At 36.7% G+C, this 23,029-nt stretch overlaps 1 protein-coding gene across 3 annotated transcripts in view; it reads right to left on the bottom strand.

Annotated features, from left to right (window-relative positions):
• The window catches only part of CD200R1 (CD200 receptor 1), a 58,500-nt gene that overhangs the window by 24,348 nt on the left and 11,123 nt on the right, over positions 1-23,029 (bottom strand). The window contains exon 1 of one of the 3 annotated variants that reach the window (XM_035274538.3): positions 642-863. The exons of the other annotated variants lie outside the window; for them this stretch is intronic. Within the exon in view, the coding sequence (XP_035130429.2) occupies positions 642-738 (97 nt within the window). The 5' untranslated portion in view covers positions 739-863. Of the gene's footprint in view, positions 1-641; positions 864-23,029 lie in introns of those variants that run through there. 3 annotated transcript variants of the gene reach the window in all.

The following is a 23,029-nucleotide window of genomic DNA, read 5'->3' as shown; positions in this document are numbered from 1 at the left end:
ATTGTGTACTTGCCTGAAAACATTAAATCCAATCCCAAGAGTGGCCCCTAATGCTAACACTGGGCTTTGGGTGATAATGATGATGTTTTAATGTAGGTTCCTTAATTGTAACAAATGTACCACTCTAGCCAGTTATGCTGATAACCAGGCAGGCCTTGCGTGTTGTGTGAGAGCAGAGGTTCAATGGAAAATCTCTGTACCTTCCACTAAATTTTGCTGTGATCCTAGCACTTCTCTAAAAAATAAAGTCTATTAACTTTTCTTTTCTGTTTCGTTGTTAATTATAATGGCAAACAAAAAATTTGGAGACAATAGGGTTAAGAGAGGATATGGAAAATATATCATTAACACCTATTAAGATATGCTTATTAACAAGTGCTCTGGGATAATAATCTAAGTTTCAAAAGTTGAATAAAAAAGTTTTTATAGACCATGGGTTTGTTTAGTGATCCCATTCTTAAAGCAGGTACTCAATAAGCATAGAAATAATTTCAGAATGAAAAATGTATCAACAGTCTTAAATATAATATCATTTAGACAATACAGATAATGCATGAGACAATTCAAGATCCTAAAATGTAAACCCTATATGGACATCAAGCACTCCCCTACTTGAATTATCACTAAAAGACGCACACTACCTAAAGCGACATTCTCCTTGCTATGATGCAGTATCAATGAGTCGTTTGGTCGAGCAGCACGCTCGGCTTCTGAACGTATGCATTCTGAAAAAGACATCGGGGGTAGACAGAGAAATGTGCATTAATAGATCTGACTCCTACTTAAAATCATGTTTCTTCACATTCTTCAGATTATTTTTGTAGTGCAGATGCCAATGAATATCTAAATTATGACAGTTAAACAAAGTCTCGGCACAATGTGTCCCAATATGAACTTCCGACTTGCTCTCCCTCACTGACTGGCGCAGTCCTGCTTTAAGCCCAGCGTGCCCGTCATCCCCCTCCTGCTTTATATGCAAGTCTTCTTCCAGGCTGATGTGCATTTAGTCTATCTCCGAGTGTGGAGGAAAACGATTTACTGTCTTTTACAAGCTTTTCAAGCACCAATGAGAAGGTAGAAAGGTTTAGTGGTGATGTATTGATTGGCTGCTGGTGGGGAACAAAAGGATTTTCCTAAGCATCGTTGCAATCACATCACACAGTCTCCGATGGAAAAGGGTCCCCAACCTTTTTGGCACCAAGGATCCATTTTGAGGAAGATAATGTTTCCACAGACAAGGGGAAACGGAGGGCAGTGTTTCCTGGATGAAACTGTTTCACCTCCGATCATCAGGCAGAAGTTAGATTCTCATAAGGAACGCATAACATAGATTCCTGGCATGCACAGTTCACAGCAGGGTTCATGCTCCTGTGAGAACAAATGCCTCCGACTGATCTGACAAGAGGTGGAGTTCAGGCCACAATTCTCACTCGCCTGCCACACATCTCCTGCTGTGCAGCACAGTCCCTAAGAGCCAAGGACTGGTACCAGTCTGCTGCCCCGGGGTGGGAGACTGGTGATGTAGACAATGGCCTATTAAGTTTACATTTTTGTAAGCCAAGCTCTTAGTAGGAATTGGTAGTAATTATTGGCAAAGTACTCTGCTAGGCACAGAGATATCATAATAAACAATACCCCCTTTTTTCCCAAGAGTTTAAGATCCAGGAGAGACAGCAGCTAGGGAAGCAATTATAATGTAAAGTTTTCACTGCAGTGATCAAAGTCACATGTGACGTACAGAAGTTTAAAGGAAGAGATGTTTAAATTCCAGGAAAACTGGAGTAAGAGATTCGAAAAACTTTCCTATACTGAGTAATGTTTTAGCTGGACCTGAGTACATGAGGAGTTTTCCAAGAAAATGGAGGGAAAATGTTAACAAAAATAATGGCATGTGAAGAAGGTACAAAGCCAAATAAAAATTTACAAGAGTTATAAATAGTTCAGTATTGCCATGAAGCGAGAATACCTGGATGTGTGATTGAGTTGAGGCTGGCTATCGGCAGGCTCTAACTGTGCAAGGCACAAGGCTCCTAGAATGTGTTCACACGGAAAAGGTACACTCGTAGCTTCTCTATAGTGAGTGTATCTGACCAGCAAAGAGAAACATTTTAGAGTAAAATTTAATGCTCAGTGTTATTCTGGAAAAACTTTTAATCTAGTGCCCCTCTCAGCTGCCATTTTCTTTAACAAACTGTTCTTTTAAGATAATAATTTATTGAATGAGTAGGGTAGGAGTAGAGTTTGGAGTAGAGTTTATGTTCTTTATTTCCATCTCTCTACGACTAGCAGATGTTATTATTCTCATTTTACAGATAAAGAAATGTAGATTAAGTGATTTAACAATTTGACCAAGACTACCTGGCTAGTAAGCTGCTTCAGGTGCCCAATTATAAATCTTAGTGCAAGTAAGCCGTACTTGCACTTACGTGAGTAGAAATCACAGGTGAGACCATAAGAAATATGCTAGGATATATACACAACCCAAATTAACCCAAATTGAAGTGAGTCTAAGCCATGTTACTGCAAGAGCACTGAGAGACAAACTTTTAAAAGAGCAGATCGAGGCCGGGAGCGGTGGCTCACGCCTGTAATCGCAGCACTTTGGGAGGCTGAGGCAGGTGGATCACAAGGTCAAGAGATCGAGACCATCCTGGTCAACATGGTGAAACCCCGTCTCTACTAAAAATACAAAAAATTAGCTGGGCATGGTGGCACGTGCCTGTAATCCCAGCTACTCAGGAGGCTGAGGCAGGAGAATTGCCTGAACCCAGGAGGCGGAGGTTGCTGTGAGCCGAGATCGCGCCATTGCACTCCAGCCTGGGTAACGAGAGCGAAACTCCGTCTCAAAATAAATAAATTAATTAAAATAAAATAAAAGAGCAGATCGAATGGCAAGTCCATAAAATCAGGGTTACCAAGGCATCTGGACACAGACACTATGAATTCTAGATCGGAATGGGATTGGTTAAGTTAGGGAAGAGACAATCGTCAGAATTCATGGGCTTAGAACAGTGGCTTGCACAGTTCCCTGGTACATGGCTGGATCAAGCTGGGTTAAAAATAAAGGTCAACCCAAACCTATAGTGAACCAGACTAAACATATGGACAGAGAGTTTATGGAAAAATAAGTAAAAAGTCTCTTAGTCATATGAAAAGATATTCCACATTAATCATGGTAAGAGGAATGCAAATTAAAAGTATTTGGAAATACCATTTCTCATCTCAAACTCGCAAAATCCAAAAGTTTAACAACATACACTGTTGGGTGAGGTTGTGGAGAGACAGGTATGTCTGTATATTGGTATTGTTCAATTTTTTAGTGAGGAAGAAAGGAGATATACATGTAAAATAAGTAAGTTTAAAGCACTTCAGGAAGCTGAGGTGGGCAGATCATGTGGTCAGGAGATCAAGACCATCCTGGTTAACATGGTGAAAGCCCATCTCTACTAAAAATACAAAAAATTAGCTGGGCATCGTGGCAGGCATCTGTAGTCCCTGCTACTTGGGAGTCCAAGGAAGGAAAATCACTTGAACCCAGGAGGCAGAGGTTACAGTGAGCTGAGATCAGGCCGCTGCACTCCAGCCTGGGTGACAGAGCAAGACTCCATCTCAAAAGAAACAAACAAACAACAGCAAGAAAAAAACCCTCAGTCCTAAATTTTAATCAAAAAAGTATCAATATCAACTCATGATGTATTTTTATCTTTCAAAATACATATATCTTATCTGCTGCTATGTTGAGGGATAATTCATTACATAGTTATAAACAACTAATATAGTTATCAACCACACTGACCTAATTGATATTTTTAGAACACTAACCCAGCATCTGCAGAATACATTCTTTGCAAGTGCACATCGTATATTCAATGAGTTTGACCACATTCTGTGGCACAAAACAAGTCTCAAAAACTTGAAGAAACTGAAGTCATACAAAAGATGTTCTCCAACCAAAACAGAATTAAATTAGAAATCAATTACAATGAGATTTTTAAGAAAACACCAAATATTTAGAAATCAAACACATTTCTAAGCAACCCTTTGCTCAAAGAAGAAATTCATAAAGAAATTAGTTTTCACTGGATAATGAAAATACAAGATACAAATATACAAATTTGAAATAAGCAGCTAACACAGTGGATTTGGAAAAAAGTAATACCTTGAGGTGCTAATTTTAAAGGAAGAAATGTGTGCAATTCACCCATAGAAGCAAGAAACAAAGGAGAGAAAAGACAATAAGAAATCTAAGAGCAGAAATAAATAAAACAGGAAACAAGCAATGCAAAAAATTAAGGAAACCAAAACCTGGTTTTTTGAAAAGATCATCAACATTTATAAACCAACAACTAGACTGATCAAGACAAAAATAGAAAGAACACAAATCTCTAATATCAGGAAGGAAAGAAGGGCCATTCATATAGATTTACATTCATGAAAAGTGAGGGAATCTTATTAACAATATTATGCTAATCAAATTCAGTAACAGTTGAAATGGACAAGTTCATTGAAGACAAAGCTTTTGAAACTTAAGAATAAAAAAATCTGAAAACCTTATATCTTTAAAAAACTGAATTTATTGATAAAAAGCCTTCTATCAAACTGGCTACACTGACAAATTTAAGCAAACATGTAAGGAAGAAGTAATATTAATTTTACACACAAACCCTTTTAGAAAATCAAGGAGACAACACTTTCTAACTCATTTTATGAAAGTAAAATTAACCATCGATCGAAACCATATAAACACATTACAAATTAAAAAACATTGACCAGCAACACTTACAAATGATACAAATTTTTTTCACAAAATATTAACAGATCCAATATTGCACTATGTAAAAAGTAAAGTATTAGGTATATAATTTCCACAAATACACTCTAACAGTTTGAGGAAGTTTTTTTCTCTTCCCTAGAACTAATTGAACTTAGTAAAGTAATAATATAAAATACCAATACTATTTCAAAACAATTATATTTTTCTATACTAGCACAAAGAATTTAAAAATGAAATTTTTAAAATGTTTACAGTAATGCAAAAAATACCTAGTAAAAAAGGTAATAAAAGATGTATAAGACCTGTACACTGAAAACTATAAAATATTACGGAGTAAATTCAATAAATCCTGTATAATGGAAAGTCCCAATATTATTAAGACGTCAATTCTCCTCAAGAACAGACTCAATCAAAATGTGGTAGTCTTTTCTGTGGAAATTGCAAAGATGATTCTAAAATTTATATATAAATGCAAACCTAGAATAGCCGAATCTATTTGTTTAAAAATAATAACAAAAAAGAGAGAGAGAGAGAGAGAGAGAGAGAGAGAGAGAGAGAGAGAAATCTACTTACGTTTAAGCTCCACTCTGAAGCTACAGTGATCAAAACAATCTGGTATTGGCTAAAAGATAATCACATTTATCAGTGAAATACATAATCCAGAAATAGACACATGCATATGTACTTTATTGATTTTATCTCCTTGGTTAAATTTATCTCTTAGTATTTTATTTTCTGTAGCTATTAAAAATTAGATTTTTAAGAAATTTCCTTCTCAGTTCACTGTTAGTGTATAGATAAACTACTGCTTGTTAATGTTGATTTTGTATCCTGCAACTTTACTAAATTCATTTTTTAGTTCTAAGAGTTTTTGGTGGAGTCTTTTGAGTTTTCCGTATATAAGGTCATGTTGTCTGCAGACAGCAACAATTTGGCTTCTTTATTTTCTCTCTGGATCCCTTTATTTCTTTCTCTTGCCTAATTGCTCCAGCCAGAACTTCCAGCATTATGAGGAAATGTTATTAACAACTTTGTGCTTCCAGTACCATGTTGAATAGAAGTGGCAAGAGCAGGCATCCTTGTCTTGTTTCTGATCTTAGAGGTAAGACTTTCATTTTCCCCCCACTAACTGTGATGTCAGCTGTGAGTTTTTCGTATATAAACATTATTGTACTGAGGTACCTTCCTTCTATACCTAATTTATTGAGAATTTTTATCACGAAAGGATGTTGAATTTTTAAGGCTTTTTCACATCTGTAGAAATAATCCTGTGGTTTCTGTTCTTCATTCTCTTCATGAGATGGATCGTGTTGATTGGTTTGTGCATGTTGATCCTCATCTCTGGATGACGCCTGCTCGATCATGATTAATGGTCTTTTTAATCTGCTACGTAATTTGGCTTGCTAGCATCTTGTTAAAGACTTTTGCACTTGTATTTACCAGGGATATTGGCCTGTAGTTTTCTTTTCCTGTAGGTCCTTGTCTTATTTGGGTGTGAGGATAATTCTGGCCTTGGAAAATGGCTTTGGAAGTATTCCTTTCTCTTCCATTTTTGGAAGAATGAAAAGAATTGGTATTCTTCTTTACAAGTTTGGTAGAATTCAGCAGTGAAGCCAACAGCTCCTGGATTTCTCTTTGATGGATGACTTCTGTTATTGATTTAATCTCCTTACTCATTACTGGGCTGTTCAATTTTTTATGTCTTCGTAATTCAATCTTGGTAGGTTGCATAGGTCCAGGAAGTTATCGATTTCTCCTAGCTTATCCAACTTGTTGGCACATAATTGTTTATAATAGCGTCTTGTAATCCTTCATATTTCTGTGGTATCAGTTGTAATGTCTCCTTTTTCATTCTAATTTTATTGACGTCTCTTTTTTTCTTAGTTTAGCTATAGGTTTGTTGATTTTATCATTTTAAAAAGGAACTCATTTCATCACTTTTTTTCTATTGTTTTCCTAGTCTCTATTTTATTTATTTATGTTCTGGTACTTGGTTTTTGCTTCCTTCTGCTAACTTTGGGCTCAGTTTGCTCTTGTTTTTCTGGTTCCTGACTTTCAACTTTAGGTTTTCTTTCCTGATGCAGGCATTTACTTTATTGCTGAGAGTCTTCCTCTTTTCACTATTTTTGTTGTATCCCATAGGTTTTGGTATGTTGTATTTCCATCTTCATTTGTCTCAATAATTTTTTTTGATTTTTCTTTTAATTTTATTAGTCAATTGGTTGTTTAGGAGTATGTTTAATTTCCATGTATTTGTGAAGCTCCTCCTGTTAATTGATTTCAGGTTTATATCATTATGGTCGGAGGGGGTACTTGATACGATCCCAATTGTTAAAAATTTGTTAAAATTTGCTTCGTGCCTGTGATATTGTAAAATGTACATTTGGGTTTTGACCCTGTTTCCTGACATACATCTCCTAAAATGCTTAAAGTCTCCAAAGTGACGTCTTTTGCATATGCTTATTAGCTGACCGGTGGTTAGTAGCTTCAGGGTGGCAGCTGGCCACTGGGAAGACCAAGGCATGATAACCTGGTTTACTTTCAGCCCCACCCTTCAACCTCTGGGGAGAGTAAAAGTGCTGAAGGTTATGTTGATCACCAATGGCCAATAACTAATCAGTCATGCTTGTATAATGAAGCCTACATAAAAATCCAAAGGACTGGGTGTAGAAAGTTTCCAGAAAGCTAAACATACAGAGGCGACTAGAAGGTGGTGTACCTGGAAAGAGCATGGAAATTCTGCACCCCTTCCCACATGCCTTGCCCTATGCACTTTTTCATCTATATTGTTTGTATTATCTTTTGTAATAAGCTATTAACTATAAGTAAGTGTTTCACTGAGTTCTATGAGCTGTTCTAGAAAATAAATCAAACCTAAGGAGGGGGTCATGGGAACCCAGACTTATAGCCAGACAGTCAGAAGCACAGGCAAAATAACCTGAGGCTTGTAATAAGTATCAGAACTGGGGAGGGAAGGCACCGTCTTAGGGACTGAGCCCCTTAACCTATGGCATTTGTTGTTTTCTTCAAGGAAATAGCGTCAGAATTTAATTGAATCAGGATACAACCAGCTGGTGTATGCTGCAAAATTCATGGTTTGGTGTGTAGAAAACAAACAAACAAATTTTGGTCACAGAAGTCGTCTGTGTTGATTGCTATGGTGTGAGAGCAAAGAAAAAGCAATTTAAGTTGTTTTTCCACTCAAAGTAGTCTAACCTATGATCTAACGTAGAGTATGTTTCATGTGTTGTTGAGAAAAATGTATATTCTGCAGCTGTTAGTTGGAATGTTCTGTATATCTCTGGTAGGTCTGTTTGTTCTACAATGTAGTTTAAATGTAATGTCTTACTGATTTTTTTGCTGGATGATCTGCCCATTGCTAAAAGTGGGGTACTGAAGTCCCCTGGTGTTATTTTCTTGCAGTCTATCTCTCCCTTTAAATCCATTAATACTTGATTTTTATATTTAGGTGCTTCAATATTGGATGCATATATATTTACAATTGTTATATGCTCTTACTGAATTGACCTCTTTATTACTATTTAAAGACCTTTTTGGACTCTCTTCACAGTTTTTGACTTAAAGTCTATTTTATCTTATAGAAATAAGCATAGTTATTCCTGATCACTTTTGGTTTCCATTGCATGGAATATCTTTCAGTGCATGTGTCCTTACAGGTGAAGTGAGTCTCTGTAGGCAGCATATAGTTGAGTCTTATTTTTTTTAACCATTCAGCCACAATATGTATTTTGATTAAGAAACTTAATGCATTTGAACTCAAGGTGATTATTAATAGATAAGAACTTATGACTACTATTGTGTAAATTCCTTTTTTGCTGTTTTGTAAATCTTTTGTTCCTTTCTTCCATTCTTACTATTTTTTCTTTGTGGTTAAGTAATTTTTTTTTTCTTTCTGAGATGGAGTTTCGCTCTTGTTACCCAGGCTGCAGTGCAATGGCGTGATCTCGGCTCACCGCAACCTCCGCCTCCTGGGTTCAGGCAATTCTCCTGCCTCAGCCTCCTGAGTAGCTGGGATTACAGGCACACGCCATGATGCCCAGATAATTTTTTTTTATAGTTTTAGTAGAGACGGGGTTTCACCATGTTGATCAGGATGGTCTCGATCTCTTGACCTCGTGATCCACCCGCCTCGGCCTCCCAAAGTGCTGGGATTACAGGCTTGAGCCACCGCGCCCGGCCAGGTATTTTCTTTAGTGGTATGTTTTGATTCCTTGCTTTTGAGTGTGTATCTACTATAGGTTTTTGCTTTGCGACTCCCTTGAGGTTTACAAAAATATCTTATGGTTATAACAGGTTATTTTAAGGTGATAATAACTTAACTTTGATAACAAAAAGAAAACCTCTACATTTTTATTTCACTCACCACTCACCTCCTAACATTTAAAATTTTTTATGTCACCCTTAGCATCTTTTATATTGCATATCCCTTAAAAATTACCCCACTCTTAGCAATGGGCCAATAATCCAGGCAAAAAAAAAGTTATTTGAAATCATTTTACCTTTTAACCTTCAAACTAAAGATAGTGATTTACAGACCACCATTACAGTATTAAAATATTGTGAATTTGACTATGAGTTTTATACTTTCAGATGTTTTTGTATAACTCATTAGTGTCCTTTTCCTTCAGCTTGAAGAATGTCCTTTAGCATGTCTTTTTATTATTCTTTCTTTCTTTCTTTGAGATGGAGTCTTGCTCTGTGGACCAGGCTGGAGTGCAGTGGCATGATCTCAGCTCATTGCAACCTCCATCTCCTGGGTTCAAGTAATTCTTCTGTCTCAGTCCCCCAAGTAGCTGTGATTACAGGTGCCAGCACCACTTACAAGGCAGGTCTGGTGGTGAGAAATTCCTTCGGCTTCTGTTTATCTGAGAAAGTCTCTCTCCTTCATTTCTTAAGGACAGTTTTGCTAGTTACAGTATTCATGATTGGCAGAGTTTTCTCTCTTTTTTTTTTAAGTTATTTAAATATATCATCCTACTCTCTTCTGTCCCATAAGGTTTCTGCTGAGAAGTCTGCTTCTAGGCACATTGGAGCTCCTTTTTATGTTACTGCTTCTTTTCTTTTGCTGCCATCAGGAGCCTCTCTTTGCCTTTGATTTTTGACAGTATGATTCTAATATGTCTTCGGATAGTCTTACTTGAATTGAATCTAATTATAGAGTTTTGATTTTCCTTTAGCGGAATATTTTTACCTTTTTTCAGGTTTGGAAAGTTTTTTATTATTTCCCTAAGTAAGTTTTCTATCCCTTAATGTTTCTCTTCTCCCTCTTGAATGCTAATGACTCTAACACTTTGTTCTTTTGATGCTGTCTCACAAATCCTGTGAGCCTTCATTTCTTTTCATTCTTTTTTTCTCCTATGACTATATATTTTCAAATAACTTGTTTCAAGTTCACAGATTCTTCCTTTTGCTTGATAATTCTATTGTTGACACTCTACCTTATATTTTTCATTTCGTTCATTGTATTTTTCAGCTCCAGGATTTCTGTTTAATTTTTTTCAAAATTATTTCAATCTCTGTATTAGATTTCCTTTTCTGGTCACTTAATATTTTCCTAATTTCATTGAATTGTTTCTCTATGTTTTCTTGAACTTTGCTGAGCTTCCTTAAAACAGTTATTTTGAACTCTCTTTCGGGCTATTCATACATGCCTTTGTGGTTGGTCACTGTCACTTTATTTTGTCTCTCTGGTGATATCATGCTTCCCTGATGTGCTTGATCCTTGTGGCTTTGCTCAATGTCTATGTATTTGAAGAAGGAGGCACTTCATAAATTCACTCTGTGTGGGAATGCTTTTTAACAGTAAGCTTTTCCAGAGATCCTGGGAAGACCTACTGCCATGACTCCTATGCCCCAGATCACTGTGGCCACTGGAGAACTAGGTGAACCCTAAGCCTGGTACTGCTACTGCCAGACTGGAATCCCTTGGCCACTGAGATTGGTTTAGTGTTGGAGTGCACCCAATGCCATGTGGTCACTGAGGCATGCCTGCCTCTGAGGTTTGTTCAGAGACAAAGGGCACTGTAGTTAGCCAGCACTGATGCACAGTGCTGATCAAGTGTGCCTCACATGGGTTATGGGTTCTCACCTGGTGCTGGGGGCGTCTGGAGTCCATGGGCACCAGTCTGCAGTCAGGGCTCATGGGAATCTTCCCAGTGCTGCATTTTACTTCAGTAGGCCCAGTGTTAGGGTCCAACGCAAAATTTCTATGTTCATTTCCCTCTCTTTCCCCCAAGTAGACAGTATTTCTCATCACAATGTGCTGTCTAGAATTGGGGAAGAGGTGACACAAGTAATTTAAAACTGACTTCCTCTTTAATATATCTTTTCTTATTAATATACTTATAACTAGGCACTGTGTTCTCTCACTTGGTTTCTTTAGCTCTTGTGAAGGTATTTTCATGTGTAAATAATTGTTTGAATTGATGTTTATATGGGGGAATGATTGCTAGAGAGTTCAGAGACCAAGGACACTGTAGTTAACTGGCAGTGATGCAGACTGCTGATTGACTTTGCTTCACATGGGTTATGGGTTCCCGCCTGGTGCTGGGGTGGGTCAACTTCTTGCTCCACCCTCCAACCAATCTACTGATTTTAAATAAAAGTGTTAAGGCAATTTTTAAAATAGCTACAAGTTATTCAACAACACATGTTGAAAAAACTAGTATATATATGCAAAAAAATGAACCTCAACCTTTTACACATACACAAAAACAGTTACCTTTAATTGGATTATTGGCTTCAGTGTAGAAGCTGAAACTGTAATACCCCTAGAAGAAAATATATAAGAGAATCTCTCACTTTGACATAGGCAAAGGTTTATTAGGACATAAATAGAATAAGCCATGAAAAGAAATTTGATAAATTGGACATTAACAATATGTAAATATTTTGCTTTTAGAAAGATATCATTAAGATAATGAAAGATAAACCACAGAGTAAAAGAAAGTTTTTGCAATATACATAGCTAACAAAAGACTGCTATATAGACTACGTTAAGAACTGCTACAATTCAATAACTTTGAAAATCAGATTAAAAATCTGGGCAAATGATTTGAACAAGCTTTGTTATCAAAAATAAAAAGATATTAAAATGGTCAATAGATAAGTGGAAAGATGTTCAGTATTAGTAACCATAAAGGAAATGCAGACATAAAACATAGTGAGGTAATGATCATACACCTGTAAGTATAGATAAAATTAAAAAGACCAATAATCAATCGTGGCAAGAATGTGGAGAAATTAAAACTCTCATACATTACTAGTGGGAATGTAAAATAATGTAAATTACACTGGTAAATTTCTGGCGGGTTTTTTTTTTTTTAATTCCAACATGTGCCCCTCTATTAATTGGACATTCCAACTATATTTACCTAAGAGAAATGAAAACATGTACACAGAAGACTTATGCATGAATGTTCATAGTGGCATTATTTGCAAATATTTATTCAAGATTGCCAGAAACTGGAAACAAGTCAACTGTCAATTAATAGTTAAATGAATCATTTATCCATACAGTGGAATATACTCAACCACAAAAAGGAAGACACAATATTGACATATCTCAAAATCATTCTACTAAGTGAAAGTACCAGACAGGCACAAAAGAATGCAAATTACATACTACAAAACCATACTGCTAATATAAGATGCTAAGTAATCTCAAAGAACAGATCAGTGATTGCCTGCAAATGAGGGCAAAGGCAGGGATGGACTAAAGATACATGAGAAATATTTTGGAAAATGATGACAATGTTTTGTATCTTGTCTGCCGTGATGATTCACAAGAATATCAACTGTCAACATTTATCAAATTATAGTAGCTTGGGGGTTTAACACATGTAAAATTAGAATATACATCCACACAAATAAATACAAAACAAAATCTAAACAAAGATTTTCATAGTGGAAATAATGTTTTAAAAAAATCCATTTCTATCTAGGTCAAAATCATCAGAAGTAAGAATGTTTTTGTGATTTTACTACTGGCGAAACCTCTTACTCACTTTGAGCACCAGAAGTTTCCTTTCCCAAATCATCATTGTCACATGCCTGAGCGAGCATGTACCACCCACACACAGAAACAGGCATGACTGTGCAAACCCATGCTTTATGGAGGTTTCCTCCAGTGAGGAAAAAAAAAAAAGGCTCTCAGAAACAGCACATGATTTTCTTGTTATCTTAAGCAGTTTTTATTTATTGTAAAATGCTGTGCTCTGCATAATCTACTCTCTTAAAAAACTTAGAGATAGACATTTCTGAAACGTCACCATTCCTGTTAAAAGCACCTAATTCAGTAACTATTACTAACCAAAAGAGAACAAGGATTCTTTCATACTTAAATAGTTCACATTGTTGCTAATATTCATGAATTATTTCTAACATGGAGATGGAAAATAAAGATGATGATCTGCCCTTTCATTCAGTTTCAGCTCTTCTGGAGGAATACAAACAGGTAAGTTAAGAGTCTGGTGAACGAACTTCAAACTAAAACTCAACTTGGGGCCAAACTGTGGACTAACTAATGTGACTATGATTTTATAAGATAACCATATTAGCTGCAAAAGACAATAGTGTATAGGTTTTATTTTGACATTTCTATGGACATTCTTTATAGGACTTGTGGCCTCTATGCTGGTAATGAGCTAAGAAGAATTCATTCTTATTGTTTATTATAATCTTTACTGTTATTTAAATTTTAATGAATTTACTATAGGACTTCAAAAAGTAGAACACAAAGTAAATATACATTAAAATCTAAAAATATCCTGAAATTTTACTTGAGGAAAACCAAATAAAATTATTTCACTCTATATTTGGTGAGTCAAGATTTTAACCCTTGAAGTCTGTTTTCTTTCAAACTTCCGTAAGTCTCAAAGTTTCTTTCAAACTTCAATAAATCTTCAAAGTTATTATAACAAATGTAGAGATGAACCACTATGGATTATGCATGGATTAAGCATTAAACAATTTCTAATGTCTTGAAAATATTACTTTTACTTTTTCCTTTCTTACTTCTTTCTTGAATCTTTTTAGATAACTAAATGAATTACATGCTCTCGTTTTCCCTTCAGTAAAACATATACTATCATTCTTACCCACTTTAACAAATAAGGAATTACTCATGAAAGGTATTCAAAGTACATTACAAACTGAAGCATTAAGTCAATTGCAATTATGTATATTTCTCCTAAAGATTCAAGGTTTCATTTTAAATGAATGCAGCTTTGTAACTGAGATCTTAATCACACACAGACTCAGAAATTCAAATTACGCTGCCAGAGCAACTTTTATGTACTTATACTAAGCATATGACTTTTTTCTCATCACCAGTATGGTAAAGTTAATACAACACAAAACCTTTTACTCTGAATTTCCTGGAAAAATTAATATTTGCTGTTTTAACAATATGAAATGCAACATGGTTTTCAGATGAAAACATTCTCGTTCACATGTCTCATAGCATATTATCTTAATTGTTCTTCCTTTGAAGAAGGAAATAAATTGAAATAGTAAATATGAGATTTGTTTTGTAAAATCATGTTTGTTATTTATGAACCAGAATTTTTCAAGGGAAAAAACTATTTTTCAAACATTTGAAATTTTAGAATAAAAGTTATTTATATTAACAACATTATATGGACAACAACTACAAACTTAAACATGGATAAATCTCAACTATAATGAGTAAATTAAAGACATTATAAAATAATATACACAGTATGATTCCGTGTATGTACCATTACCAAAAAAGACAAAATAAATTATAGTGTTTGGGATGCCACACACATGATAAAATGTAAAGAAAATCAATGAATAACTGTCCCTCAAAGGGAATGATTAGCCTAAAAAATAATAACTACGTTTAGAGCAGAGGTCGGGGGATGTAATTGGGGAGGGATTGGCAATAGTCTGTTCTTAACTCACATAGGATTCAATGTATATTCTTTAAAATGTATGTAAATCATGTTAATATAAAAGAAAACTAAAGTAAGCATGAAGAAATACAAAAAGTACACATTAGTACCTTTTTACTTTTAGCATTTGAAAACACAATTTGAGGAATTGATTATTTCATATGTTCATGTTCTGACACTTTGTGAAACTGATTTTAATTGTTAAAGATATCTAGTTAGTTGCAGACAACACCAAATTAGATGTTCAGTTAAAAAAAGGGGGAGGGGGTGAAAAATCAAAGTTCTGGCAGAGACAAATATAGACAAAAATTTCAAAATTAAAATTAGAAAAGTGACTAACATTTGGGCTCTTTCATTTATTACCCTTGGAGTCTTGCAGGGGTTATTTTCTAAACCCCATTTGCTTCATCTGCACCTATGAAAATGTAGTATCTGATATCACTGGTCACTCAAATTCCTAAAGGGAAAGATGATTATTTATGTCATTGATAAATAGTATTATGAGAAATAGCTAGTCATGTGGGAAAATAAAATCAGATTCTCATTTCACTTCTCATAACAAAATAAAACAAAAGATTTAAATATACGAAACAAAAAAGTACTAGAAAAAACATAAGTAATTTTTTTTAATCTTAAAAGAGATGGCATAACTAAAACCATTATTTGTCAGACTCAAAGGCTTCCTGGGATGCAGGATATTTCATGCTAAAACTAGGGAAAAAGTTCCAGGCAAACTGAGGCAGTTTTTCACCTTCAGTGAACAAATCTTTCTAATCCTGATATAAATCATGGAAACCATAAAGAAAAATATTAAGAAGTCTGATTCTAGAGAGAATTTTAAACTTCTGTATGACAAAAAAAAGAAAAAGAAACATACATAAAATAATGCTGCCAAGCAAAAACCTGGGGAAGGCTTGAAGCATTTAAAATAAACGGAGACTAATTTCATTCAAAAAATATGCTGAAAACACATAAACCAATAAAAAAAAGAGAGATGGGCAACTTAACTGAAAAAACAGACAATGATGTGAACAGGGTGACAAAAGATTAAACATGTTAAAGTTGACATAGCTAGTAATTATAATTCTACTCTCTAGGTACAACCTAGAGATAATGAAAATACAGATGGGTTATTTAAAAAAACTGTGAGAAGTGTTTAGAAAAGTAACAAGTTTCAAAACAATAACTTAATAATGAATTTGATGGATGGACAAAATTTAGAGAGCAATACAAATTATGCTAATATATTTGGCCCTACTTTTTAAAGGTAATATAAAGTCGGTAGCAGATATTGGGGCACAGTGCTAATAAAAGCTATCTTACTGGCCTGTTTTATTTTTTGGGTTTTAATTTTTGGTTTGGGGAGTACTTTTTTGAGGAAGTTACTGTCACAAACTCCAAAACTAGTTAACAGAGACAAATATGTCTCTAACGTAAAGCAGATGTTGTACAAATGTGTATCACTGAAAGGACAACATGTTCAATGGATGTGTAAATGTTGAATTCATATTCATACTAACATATGCAAAGATATATGTACTAGGATACTCATTCTAGCATTGTTTTCCCAAAAATCTGAAAACAGTTTTGAAATTGTAATTTTAAAAAACTGAAAACCAAAAAGTTGATCTGTAGGGGGCTAATTAAATGTTATAAAATAAAATATAAGAAGAGCTTTGAAAACCACAAAATATCATTAAATTGTCATTTTTGAATGTTTATAAATGCAGACCCAGTGCTAAGTACTTTACATGCATCATTGGACTTAATCCCTACTGCCACCCCAGACAGGGATTATAGGTAAAATCTCCAAATTTTATTATTAATTGGCAGCTAATTTTTTTAAAAAATTACATGCATCAGCTAAAGGTGTCTGCAAGCCAGATGTAGCCCATGAACTGCCAAACTGCAGTCTTTGATGTTAGAGAAGAGGCCAAAACTAGAGCCTTGAAAACATTGTTAGTTAGGGATCTCTTGGAGGCATTACACTTAACAAAAACAATGAAGAGAAGTAGGCAGTAAATGCAGTGCCTTAAAGACAAATTACATGATTTGGCTATGTCCCCACCCAAATCTGATCTTAAATTCCCACGTATTGTGGGAGGGACCCAGTAGGAGGTAATTGAATCATGGGAGCAGGTCTGTCCCATGTTGGTCTCATGATAGTGAATAAGTCTTACAAGATTTGATGGTTTTAAAAAAGGAGTTCTCCTGCACAAGCTCTCTTCTCTTGTCTGCTGCCATGTGAGATGTGCCTTTCATCTTCCACCATTATTGTGAGGCCTTCCCAGTCACATGGAACTGTAAGTCCATTAAACCTCTTTCTTTTGTAAATTGTCCAGTCTCAGGTATGTCTTTATACAGTAAACTGGTACCAGAAGAGTGGGGTGCTGCTGAAAAGATGCCCAAAAATGTGGAAGTGACTTTGAAACTGGGTAGCAGGCAGGTTGGAATGGTTTGGAGGGCTCAGAAGAAGACAGGAAAATGTGGGAAAGTTAGAAACTCCCTAGAGACTTGTTGAATGGCTTTGGCCAAATTGCTGATAACGATATGGACAATGAAATCCAGGCTGAGGTGGTCTCAGATGAAGATGAGGATCTTGTTGGAACTGGAGCAGAGGTGACTTTTGCTATGTTTTAGCAAAGAGACTGGCAGCATTTTGCCCCCCTGACCTAGAGATCTGTGGAACTTTGAACTTGAGAGACATGATTTAGGGTATCTGGTGGAAAAATTTCTAAGCAGCAAAATATTCAAGATGTGACTTGGGTGCTGTTAAAGGCATTCATTTTATAAGTGAAGCAGAGCATAAAATCTCCGAAAATTTGCAGCCTGACAGTGTGATAGAAAAGAAAATCCCATTTTCTGAGGAGAAATTCAAGCCAGCTGCAGAAATTTACATAAGTAACAAGGAGCTGAATGTTAATCCCTAAGACAATGGGGAAAATGTGTCCAGGGCATGTCAGAGGTCTTCACAGCAGCCCCTCCCATCAAGGCCTGGAGGCTTAGGAGAAAAAAAATGGTTTCATGGGCCAGGTCCGGGTTCCCCATGCTGTGTGTAGCATAGGGACTTGGTACCCTGTGCCCCAGCTGCTCCAGCCATGGCTGAATGGGGCCAACATACAGCTCAGGCCATGGCTTCAGAGGGTGCAAGCCTCAAACCTTGGCAGCTTCAATGTGGTGTTGAGCCTGCCAATACACAGAAGTCAAGAATTGGGGTTTGGGAACTTCAGACTAGATTTCAAAAGCTGTATGGAAATTCCTGGATGTCCAGGCAGAAGTTTGCTGCAGGGGCAGGACTCTTGTGGAGAACCTCTACTTAGTGTGGAAGGAAAATGTGGGGTTGGAGTCCCCACACGGAGTTCCTACTGAGGTGCTGCCTACTGAAGCTGAGAAGAGGACCACCATTCTCCATACCCCAGAATGGTAGATCCATTGACAGCTTCCACTGTGCCCCTGGAAAAGACACTCAACACCAGCCCATGAAAGCAGCTTGGAGGGAGCCTGTACCCTGCAAAGCCTCAGAGGCAGAGCTGCCCAAGACTGTGGAAACCCATGTCTTGCATCGGCATGACCTGGATGTGAGACATAGAGTCAAAGGAGATGATTTTGAACCTTCAAGATTTGACTGTCCTGCTGGATTTTGGACTTGCATGGAGTCTGTAGCCCTTTTGTTTTGGCCAATTTCTCCCATTTGGAATGATGGTATTTCCCAATGCCTGTACTCCCATTATATCTAGGAAGTAACTAACTTGCTTTTGATTTTACAGGATTATAGGTTGAAGAGTCTTCCCCTGATGAGACTTTAAACTGTGGACTTTTGAGTTAGTGCTAAAATGGGTTAAGTCTTTGGGGAACTGTTGGGAAGGCATGATTGGTTTTGAAATGTGAGGACATGAGATTTGGGAGGGTCCAGGGGCAGAATAATATGGTTTGACTGTGTTCCCACCCAAATCTCATCTTAAATCCCCACATGTTGTTGGAGGGACCCAATGGGATGTATTTGAATCATGGAGTCAGGTCTTTCTGGTGCTGCTCTTGTGATAGTAAGTTTCATGAGATCTGATGGTTTTAAAAATGGAAGTTTCCCTGCACAAGCTCTCTTCTCTTGTCTTCTGCCAGTAAGATGTGCCTTTCACCTTCCACCATTATTGTGAGGTCTTCCCCACCAAGTGGAACTGTAAGTCTATTAAACCTCTTTCTTCTGTAAATTGTCCAGTCTCAGGTATCTTTACCAGCAGCATGAAAACATACTACTTATACAACAAGTAAACAGGAGGTTTCAAGACAGGAATAATCAATATAAAATCATATGGAGAAAAGTCTTAAACTTTGAGATTTGGTAACAAGAAGGTCATCAGTGACTTAAGTTCTGAAAGAGAGTACGTTTAACAAAGAACTACAAATGGAAACCAGATTGAAAGGGGCTGACCAGAGGTAATGGAGTCAACAGATACGGATTTAGTCTTTCAAGAATGCTGACCTTGAAAGAATGGGAGGTATGAGGCTGGTTTTATCCTTTCATGTCAAACTTGAAAGAGAGACAGATGTGGCAACATCAGAAGATATGAGGGATCAAGAAGATATTTAGCAATAGAGAACACAGCATGTTTGTAGACAGAAAGAGAGAGCAAGCCAGAAGTTACAAGAATGAGGAAGCTAACTGGTCAACCAGGATCCCAGAGGTACGAGAAGGAATGAGACAAAGAGAAGGTTTGCTTTTGAAAAGACTGATATTTCATCTCTGAGAGGGGAACAAAAGGGGTAAGAAATATTACAGACACTAGAATCATTTTGACAAGTAGCTCGGTAGAGCTCAGGGAATGACAGCTTGAATGAGACCAGGTTCCTGCTCTCAGAAACCTTCTCATCTGTGGACATTAAAGAAGTCCAGACTGGAAAATGGTAAATCAGGAGGTGAGCAGCTGTCTGCAAAGAAAACAAGGATAGTCGGGGTGATGAGAAAACTAGGAAAGACCTAGGCTAGTGCTCCGAACCCTGCCTCCCATCAGAATACCCTCGATCTAGACTTGTGAAAGTCTAGATCCCTATACACTGGAAAAGTCTGATTAAGCAGGTTTGACCTCTATAGGCAATTTTAGGCTCTATAGGGATTCTGTCTGGCAACTACCTTTAAATCCCTGGATTAGAACTATCCCTGGGGAATAACTAAGGAAAAGACAAAGATAAGTAAGACAATTTTTTGAAGAATAAAAATAACTAGATTTTATTATTAGGGATCTGTAAACATTCACCATTTGGACATTTTTTTTCAAGAACTTATCAGCACCACAAAATGAATCATATAACCAGATATTCTCATATTAAGTAACCGATAAACCTTTAGGCAAAGGTAGCATTTCATGGTAAAGTAACAAAATGGCAGAGAAAAAGAAAAGAAATTACTAAACACCTTAAAAGTACATGAACACATACTAATTGGAAAAATAGTTGTTCCAAATCACTGAGTTTTCTCAAATAAAGCCTTTAAACACCTTCAGGTTTCCCCTATGTTGGTAGAAAAAAAAATTATTAGATGCTACTTCCTTTTCTAGCGAGGATCCCTTCTCCTTTCTTTGCTGTCTAACTTCTAGAATGAGTGGTCTGTTCCCACAGCCTCAATTTCCTTCCCACCCACTCCCTCCTCAATACCAGCAATCTTGCTGCTCCCACTCTATCTACTCAAACTGCAATTTTCAAGGTCACCAGACCTTTTACAGTCAAGCTTTTGGCTAGTTTTTAGTGCTGGCGTTCCAAGGTTGCTTGGTGGATTTTGATACAATTAACGACTTTCCTCTCCTTCTAAAACCCCTTTTCTAGCCTTCCCACTACACCCATGCATTCCTTCTCTGTCTCCTTCCCATCTTCACTGCTGCCTCACGTATCTATTCTGCAATCTGTCTTTCTCCTCGAGCATCATAATGTCAGTATTCACAAAAGTCTCAGCTGCTCTTTCCCTTTACACTTTTCTCCTCTTGCTCCCCAACCTCTTGAACTTCAACTGGATCTCTACACAGGTGATTTCCTCTTGTTGTCAGCAGTCCAGTCACAGTTTAGCTCCCTCCGTCCTTCATCCGGCCTGTTTGACCAGCCTGGAATGTTCATCCCTCAACTCTTCCTACCTCGCTGTTTTTGTTCGTCTTCATCTTAAACATCACTTCCTCGGAAAAGCCTAAATTGACCCTCCAACCAGATTAGACTCACCCATTACACATTTCTATGTCACTCTGTATTTATCCTTATGTACTTGCACATTATTTAATTATTTGCAGTAATTAATTTAATATCTATTTTCCTCGCCAGATTTAAGCTCCATGAGAGCAGGACCTATGTCTGTCTTGATCAAGTGTCCACAGACATGAAGCACAGTGACTGATACATGACAGACTCTCTAAATTACTGGATGATAGAGTAACCCACCCATATTTTAGCTTTGACTTATTTTTCCTAAACAAGAATCTCAAACATTTAGCTGAAATATTTCCCCACTTGAATGCTTGCTGTCATTTCAAGTGTATCACATCTAAAAGCCATAGATTTTTCTCCCACACACTTGTGCCATCCCCTTCCCCTCTAATTTTTGTACTATGAAGGTGTTCGAAACTCAGCTCATACCCCAGAAAGCTGTGTGATATTATTAGCAATCCCGTGTACACACCTGGGCTTTATTTGCCCCATGTATAAAATGAAACATTTTTAATTTGAAGGTTTCTAAAGCCCTTCCTTCCTGAGGGCTTTATACTTCTTAATAGTGTCATACCCCTCCTTCATTTCGCAAATGAGGAAATTACTGTCAAAAGAAGTGAAGCAATTTCTAAAGATGAAACAGCTACTGGTTAGAATTACATAACTAATCTTTAGACCCAACACAGAGTTATATTAGTATTTAGAAATTGGTGTCTATTGGTATCTAAATTAGTATCTAGAAATTTTACTAGAAATTGTGGAAAAGAAGAATGAAATTTTATTGAGAAAAGTGAAATGTACCAAAACATTCAATGCATGGGGAAAATTTAGAAAGCAAAAAGGCATAATATATTCAATCTTAACATCCCAGACAATATAACTACTAAGTCAATATTAGTTGTAAAAGTACAATAATATTTTAAAATATGTAGATGAAGAAAGTTTCACTTTTTGAGCCAGTGAGTTTCCACAGATAGGAACTATGAATTGTGGGCAAAATATAAAAACGACTACCTGAGGCCACCAGAAAGTGGAGGAAGCAGAACAGTCCTTGGAAGATGTTAATGCTCGAAGAAACACAATGGCTCAGGGTTGTGGGTGTGGGCTCCATTTTTTGTGTAGGTGCCTGTTATTTCCCCATTTTTACTGATGTTGGTCCCAGGAAGGGCTGCAGTGGATACCACATTAGGCAGCTAAAACTCTAACAGAAAACCCACAGTTTTCTGAAGAACCAGAGGGCAGATTTTTTTTTTTTTTTGGGACGGAATTTCGCTCTTGTTACCTAGGCTGGAGTGCAATGGCGCGATCTCTGCTCACCGCAACCTCCGCCTCCTGGGTTCAGGCAATTCTTCTGCCTCAGCCTCCTGAGTAGCTGGAATTACAGGCACGCGCCACCGTGCCCAGCTAATTTTTTGTATTTTTAGTAGAGACGGGGTTTCACCATGTTGACCAGGATGGTCTCGATCTCTTGACCTCGTGATCCACCCGCCTCGGCCTCCCAAAGTGCTGGGATTACAGGCATGCACCACTATCCAGAGGGCAGATTTTAAGGCAACCTTACTCTCTGAAAAGCAGTGGAGTCAAAGTAAAAGAGTCCCAAATTCTGCACACACTCTACCCATATCTCTGCTGACTCAAAAGCACACACCGCAGGTCACGACCAAAGCAGATTAGCTAACTGGGAAAGAACCGGCATTTGAGATGCTGTCCGAGGGGTAGAGTTTGCAGTTTGAGTCCAACCAAGTAATATCAACACTGCAATGTAACAGAATCTGTGCAACATTCAAAACCCAAATAAAACTATGTACTTTACAAAGAACCAAGGAAATGTGGCCCATTCTTAGGAGAAAATATATTAAGAGAGACCAATAACTTCAAGTTGACCCAGATGTTAGAATTCTCAGACAAGAGTCTTAAAGCAGCATTCAGCTATGCTTGGTGACACAAAGAAAAATATACTCACAATGCATGAATGAATGAAAACACAGAAAAATCTCAGCAGAGGAAAAAAATCTTTTAACAAATAAATGGAACTCTTAAAACTGAAAAATATATCTAAAATAATATATTCACTAGGGCTTTACGGAAGAATGGAGAGGAGAGAGGAATTGTAATCATGAGTAAACTTGAATAT

Source organism: Callithrix jacchus, chromosome 15 (assembly GCF_049354715.1).
Source record: "Callithrix jacchus isolate 240 chromosome 15, calJac240_pri, whole genome shotgun sequence".
NCBI lineage: Eukaryota > Metazoa > Chordata > Mammalia > Primates > Cebidae > Callithrix > Callithrix jacchus.
Note: the sequence above shows the minus strand (reverse complement) of the source record. Positions and strands in the feature narration are given on the sequence as shown.